At 23.9% G+C, this 7,257-nt stretch overlaps 1 protein-coding gene across 1 annotated transcript in view; it reads left to right on the top strand.

Moving 5' to 3' along the window:
• The window catches only part of LOC117174398 (39S ribosomal protein L16, mitochondrial), a 7,175-nt gene extending 1,929 nt beyond the window's left edge, over window positions 1-5,246 (top strand). The window contains exons 4-6 of the mRNA XM_033363488.1: window positions 2,195-2,323; window positions 2,435-2,545; window positions 4,971-5,246. Of these exons, the coding sequence (XP_033219379.1) occupies window positions 2,195-2,323; window positions 2,435-2,545; window positions 4,971-5,186 (456 nt within the window). The 3' untranslated portion in view covers window positions 5,187-5,246. The remainder of the gene's footprint in view (window positions 1-2,194; window positions 2,324-2,434; window positions 2,546-4,970) is intronic.
• The last annotated feature ends 2,011 nt before the right edge of the window (window positions 5,247-7,257 follow it).

Below are 7,257 nucleotides of genomic sequence, written 5' to 3'. Positions count from 1 at the left end.
TATCTGTTGGATAAAAAAAATATGGCTGAACAGAAGACGTTTTGACGAAAATATTCCATTTTTCAAATTGCAAAAAGCTTTGATAGAAGCCAAGAAAAAAATCCTGAAAGATGGCAGGATTTCGTCATTTTTTTTACCTTTGAGGGCTTATAACTTTAAAACAAAGGGTTTTCCGAAAAAATGACAAGAGGCAAAAAGTGTTTATTTTTATCCAATTAACCTAAAAAGTCGACCAGCGTATCGATTTTTTAATTTGTTGTAATTTTGCAAGTTTTTGGTTATTAACAAATTATTGACCATCGGGACAAAAAAGTTTATCTGAAGTTTTTTGTTCACAATAATATCATTAATCGATCTCAATTGGTTTCATCCTTGCGTTTTCCATTTAGTGGGTCAACTCTCTTTTTTGTGCGTCTTTTCAGGGTTGCACCGCTCGCCTAAAATGTTTTTAAAGATTTCAAGGGATTCTTCATAGATTTCAATAACTCGAAAGATTTTCAAAGGACTTGAAAGATTTTAGTTTTTTTTTTAACTCCAAGGAATTTTCTATTAATTTCAGTAATTTAATTGAAGTTAAAAGAATTTAGAATATTTTAGGGTTATATAAAAGATTATATGGTATTTTCAAAACCTTAAAAAAGACCTGAGGTGTTTCAAAAGATTTCAAAGGATTTTAAATATATAATTTTATTTTAAGAGATTCCAAGGAATTTTGAATACATTTCTATAGTTTGAAGTTTTTTAGGTAGTTTTAAAAGGGTTTTTATAGCTATTTTTAAAAATTCGAAATAATTTTTTTTATTATTTTCAATTATTCAAAAAGATTTCAAAGGATTTAAAATATTGTATGACATTAAAAAAATTTTTGAGAGATTAATTTAAAATATTTACGAGTATATTAAAATGTTTCAAGGAATTTTAAATATATTGCAATAATTTGAAGGTATTTCAAAGGGTTTGAAAGATTTTAGGTTCCAAGAAATTTGAAAAGGCTTTCAAAATTTTCAAGAGGTATGTTTTGCAGAAAATTAAGCTTCTTAGTTGAATATTTAATATTTATCTTTGTTGAGACTGAAAATTATTCTGTTTTGGTTGAGGATTCACCTTTTTCAAAATCATCTGTTTTGGATGAAATCAATTGTTTTTTATGAAAAATAAATTTTTTGAGGGAAATTCATCTGTATTTGTTAAAAATTCAAATCTTTTGGTTGAAAATACGTACTTTTTGGATGCATCTAATTGTTTGTTATTTCTAATTAAAATATCTAAATATGTTTATTGAAAATTCATCTTTAGTTTTTGAAAATTAAATTTCTCGTTTTGAAGTGAACTATTTTGCTAAAAGTGTATTTTTTGTAGAATATTCAGGCATTTTAGTAGAAAATTTATGTCTAGGATTTAATTTCATTAATTTTTTAATTAAAAATGAAACTATTTCATTTTTGGATTGAAATTGAACCTTTCTAGTTAAATATTCGTCTTTGGGATGGAAATTCAACTACCTTATTCAAAATTCGCCTTTTTGATAGAAAGTTTCGTTCAGTTTTCGTGAATTTTTCATTTTGTTTAGTTAAAAATGCAACTGGCTGGAAATTAATCTTTTTTGGTTAAGGAATCAGCTATTTTTTTTGAAAATTATCTTTTTTGTTGAAAGTTTGATTTGGCATATCTGAAATCTTAAAATAACTTTTTTAATTTTCTCGAGAATATTATGCAAATTATATTCATGTAACATTAATAACAAATAAACAAATATACTCAACAAATAGTTATTCCAAATTGATATTTCGTTTAAAAAACTGTTTTTCTCTCAAATCTTTCTGTATTTAACTTGAATCGCGTGTATTTTCTTGATCAATTCTGTTTTTTTAGATTTTCAATTAATATCGTATTTTGGGCATGTTATGGTTTTATTCTTCAGTCAGATTTTGTTTTTATTGCCTCAAGAATGGGTTTGAATGAACACCGAAATGTTGATAGATTTTTTGTAAATGCCTTTTGATTTTGATTAAAAACAAATAAAAATAAAAAAGACGAGAGACAAAAGAAGGAAGGGGATTTGGATTTCTTGTCCTTTTTTTTAATTTTCAATAATTTCCTCCTTATTTTCAAATGTTGGATTTTAAAGAAGAATTTAAATTTTGATTTATTCTGAATTAAATTTCCTAAATTCGAATTTTTTGGTTAATTTCAGGCACAAATGGGGGGGCGATTGAAACACGGTCATTTTGAGATGATGCGTTTTGTTGTGGCGCGAAAGTTGCCAGAAACATGTTTTGCAATTTATCGAGTAGATCCTCCCTGGCAACCAATATCCAAAAAGGTACGTTCATTCTCTTAAATAGTGATTTAAAAATTGTAATAATATTTTAGTCAATATTAAGTGGTTTTAAATTGTTCAGCCAGAAACTTAAAATGAATTTTTTCATTTTAGGCTCAAGGAATGGGAATGGGTGGAGGAAAAGGTGCGATCGATCATTACGTGACACCCATCAAAGCAGGCCGTGTAATCATGGAGGTTGGAGGTCCCGTTGAATACAAAGAGGTACAAAAATTTCAGATTATTACTTTTCTGCACATGAATTTAACCATTTTTAGAAGAAAAATTTATATCCAATCACCTAAAATATCACAAATTTAAATCGATTTAAAATCAATTGGATTTCACCTTTTTTTTTTAATTTTGTGTTCAGTTGTTAACTTTTCAATTATGAAATTATTCAGTTTACTATAAGTAATTCTAAATTATTTTACCATAACAATTTTTCATTTTAGACCCTCATTTTTAAGCGTACATTTTCAATTTGAAGAATTTTAAAATTTGTAGAAGTTTAAAATGTTTGATAAAAAAACGTTTTAAATTTATCAGATTTAAATATAATTGAATTAATGATTAAAGAAATTAAAGTGTAGTTCAAGTATTAAAAATTAAATAATTTATTTTGCAAGACGATTCTGAATCTGTTCAATATGAAGCAATTTATAGATTTTAACGTTAAAATTGGAACTGTTTTAATTTTAAAGCCTTAGTAGTTAAAAAAATGTAAATTCCCGATTGAAACTATATAATTGTGTATAATTGTATAATTGTTTCAGTCTAAAATATTCCGTTCTTCAACCATTCAGTTTTAAATTTTAAAATTAAAAAACAAGAAAAGAATTTCGTAAATTTCAAACAATTTTTAAAATGTACATATACAAATTTTTCAAATATTAAAAAATTTGAAATGATTTTAAAAAATGTAGAAGGAAATGTTGATTTTTTAAATTCTCGAAAAAAAATTTGGAAGCTTTTGAAGAATTTGGACAAGTTTCAAGGTATGAATAAATGTTCTTAAGATTTCGCAGAAAAATTGCAATGCTATTTCATTTTGAAAAAATAATTATAAGAAATTATTTCATAAGATTTCAAAAGATTTACAAAATGTTTAAAACCGAATCTGGAACTTTAAAAAATTGATGAAAAATTCGAATAATTTTTAAAGATATTTTAAAGTTTTGGAAAACTTTTAAAAATAATTAAAAATTGGAAAAGTTTTCAAAACATTTTAAACAAAATACTGATTTTGGAAGATTTCGAAGTAAAATTTTGACAATTTTTAAAATTTGGTAAGACTTCTTAAAAATGTTGCAAAATTATGTTATGATTTTTTATGTCGAAAATTAATTTTAAGAGATTATTTCAAAAATTGTCAATACAGAGTCTATGAAGATTTTAAGACAATTTTTAAAATTTTTGTATGATTTAAAAAAATTGGAGGAAAAATTCGAATCATTTTAAGAAATATTAAAAAATTATGAAAAGGTTTAAAAAATAATTTTAAATTGGAAAAGATTTTTTTGTAATGTTGAACTAAATATAGATTTTTGAAGATTTCGAAATAAAGTTCTTGAGATTCCTGGGAATATTAAAAATGATTTTTTTTTATTTTAACACTTAATTTGAAGGTAATATTTAAAAATATTTCGAAACAAATTTGGAAGTATAAATTAAAATTGAATTTTCTGTTCAAAAAATTTGAATCGTTTAATTTGTAATGCTTGAAAAATTCAAATATGTTTGAAATTATCTAATTTTAAATATTTATAAATGTGTTGATTGTTCTTTTAATTTATAGCATTTAAAATTATAGCATCCCTCAAATTCGTCTAAATGTACTCAAATTTGACTGAAATGAATGGAATTTTGGATTTTATTCGAATTCAGTTAAATTATTTTAAATGTAACTTGAATTGTTTTGGAATTTTTTAAATATTTTAAATTAAAAATAACATTTTTCACTTTTTTCAAGTAGCAAAAGTGTAGATTTTTGAAGATTTTGAAATAAAATTTGGAAGTTTTTCTTATGGATTTTCAGATGTTTCAGGGTATTGCAGTTTTCCTCTCAAAATTACTCGGAAAATTTTGATAAGTATTTTATTCTAAAGAATAATTTCAAAAGAGCATTAAAAAAGTTTGAAAACATTAAAAAAAATTCTTAAATGGTCAAAAAAGAATCTGTAAGATTTTAAGGCAATTTTTTAAATGTTACAGTATTTAAAAAAATTGAGGAAAAATTCGAATAATTTTAAAAGAGATTGAAAATTTAAAAATGTATTGATTCATTCTTCAACTTAAAGCATTTAACATGATAGCGTAAATTAATATTGTGCAACCAAAAATTTTTGTCTTTTTTTTTAATTAATAAAAGTTTGAAATTTGAAGTTTTGCAGTTAAACGGCATTTAATTTTAAATTGTTCTTTCGAAAAGTGTGAAGTGTTTCCATTTTATGGGTGCAAATTATGGAGCGTTTAAATTATAAAAATGTTCAGCATCAATTTTAAAAGTTTGAAAGTCAGAATTGCTCAACTTTGAGTGCTTTAATTTAGAGCTTAGTTTTAATGACTTCAAATGAGGAAAATTTCAGCTTGAACAGTGAGAATTTTTTATTGCATTATTTATTTATTATATTTAAAAATATTTTTACAGGTGAAAACACAGCTGGAGGAAATCGCCCACAAATTGCCTTTCAAGGCAATAGCAGTGTCTTATGAATCGATGCAGGCAATGGCAGAAAAGGAAAAAAGGATGGAGGCTGAAAACCAGAATCCTTGGACTCTAAAGTATATTATTCAAAATAATTTAGGTGGTTGTGCTAATTGGATATCTCCCGTCGATAGAAAGTGGTTTGGAAAACATCGTTAAAACTACACGTTATTTGTAAATATTTCTGGAATTAATAAACGATTCTTTACACGTTTTAAATCTTTCGTTTTTAGGAAAAGGGAGAAATGGATGTAAGTAGAAATTAGTTATGATTTCTAGAATTTGAGCAGGACTGTTTGCTGACCGATTTTTCATTTTCCTTGAACATGCATATTTAAAAACTAGCACTTTTATTTAATTTAACTTAAGAAGATGAATTTTTAATCCAAAATATAGAATTTTCAATCCAAAAGATCGAATTTTCAACAAAAAAAGATGAAGTTTCCACGAAACAGATGGATTTTCAATAAAATATTTGAATTTTTAACAAAATAGTTGAATTTTATCCAAATTGATTAATTTTTAAGCAAATGGTCGAAGTTATAAACATAAAATGTTAAACTTTAATCAAAAACTTGTGGTTTTAATTAAATAATTGAATTTTTTAGAAGATTTTTCGAGAAAAGAAAAACTTGTTAACAAAATGTTTGAGTTCTCAACAAAATAATTAAATTTCCAGCAAAATAGTTGAATTTTGAACCCGAAAAGTTAAATTTTCAGCAAAAAGATGAATGCATTTTTAAAACAAAAAAAAATCAATTTTCAAGTAAGAAAATGAATTTTCTACTAAAAAAATCAGTTTTCACGCAAACATGGCAAAGTTAATTTTGAAAAATAATTTTTAAAAAAAGTTTTAATTTTTAACTCAACAAATGACTTTTTAATTAAACCAGTATAGAAATCTTCTAAATTCTAAAACTACCAAAGAACTGCAAATATTTTTATTACAAACTATAAATATTTAGAACTATAATTTATGGCAAATATCATTTTAATTATAAGTATTTTTTCTAGTAATGGAAAATTGTTACAATTGTAAACTACTTCAATTTAAAGAATTAACAAAATAGCTCAACTGTCGACTAAATAATTGAATTTTCCACCACGAAGTATTAATTTCCAACGAATAATTTAATAGTAGATACTTGAACTAAAAAAGATTATAATTCTAAATTAAAAAGCAATGAAATTTAAAAAAAAATACGAATTATAAACAAAATAGTTGAATCTTCCAACAAAGAAGGTTAATTTTCAAACAAAAAGTTAAATTGTTAACCAAAAAAGATTAAATTTCTAATAAAAAAAAAAAATGAATATTCAATCTAAAAGAAAGAATTTTCCATAAAGAAGAGTGAATTTTTAAATAAAAAATATGACTTTTCAATAAGAACTTTTAACAAAATAGTGAAATGTTATTCAAATTGTTGAATTTTCAAACAAATTGTCGAATTTTTAAACATAAAAGATTAAATTTCAACCAAAAACAATTTCTTTTTTATAAATAAATAATTGCATTTTTCAGAAGACAGTTTCAGCAAAATATTAAATTTTTTTAACCATATATATTTTCTACAAAAAAAAAAAAATGTTCAATCGAAAAGGACGAATTTTATATCCAAATAAACGAATATTCAACAAAATAGTAGAATTCTCGATAAATTTTTTTAAAAGAAAATACTTAAATTCTAAACAAAATAATTAAATTTTCAACAAAATAGTTGAATTTTCAACCTAAAAAGTTGAATTTTCCACCAAAGGATGATTTTTTCGCGGGGAATGTAATGGTAGATACTTAAAAAAATTTAATAATTACATTTTCAACAAATTACTTAGATTTGTATCCATATAGTTGAATTTTCAACAAAAAATGTAACAGTGATTTATATTTTAACTTATAAAGCTGAAGTTTCTACGAACAGAGATGCATTTTTAAAACAAAAAGATGAATTTTCTACCAATATGATTCATTTCGTAACAACAAAAAAAGACAAATTTGCTACAAAATAAATGACATTTTAATCCAAGAAAATAAATGGTCACCCAAAAATGAAAAAATTAAATTTGAAGTCGGTTTTAACAAAAAGTGTTAATTTGTAACTTAACAGTTGGCTCTTTAATTAAGTCTGTATACAAAGGGGGAGGGTCAGTAAGGCCGGTTTTTGGCCTAATTTATTTTTGGACCAAAAAATCTGAAAAAATCATGGTAGTATCTTATAAGTATCCCGAGTCG

This window comes from Belonocnema kinseyi, chromosome 6, assembly GCF_010883055.1.
Source record: "Belonocnema kinseyi isolate 2016_QV_RU_SX_M_011 chromosome 6, B_treatae_v1, whole genome shotgun sequence".
Classification (NCBI taxonomy): Eukaryota; Metazoa; Arthropoda; class Insecta; order Hymenoptera; family Cynipidae; genus Belonocnema; species Belonocnema kinseyi.
The sequence above is the reverse complement of the archived record's forward strand: the minus strand, read 5'-3'. Positions and strand labels throughout refer to the sequence as shown.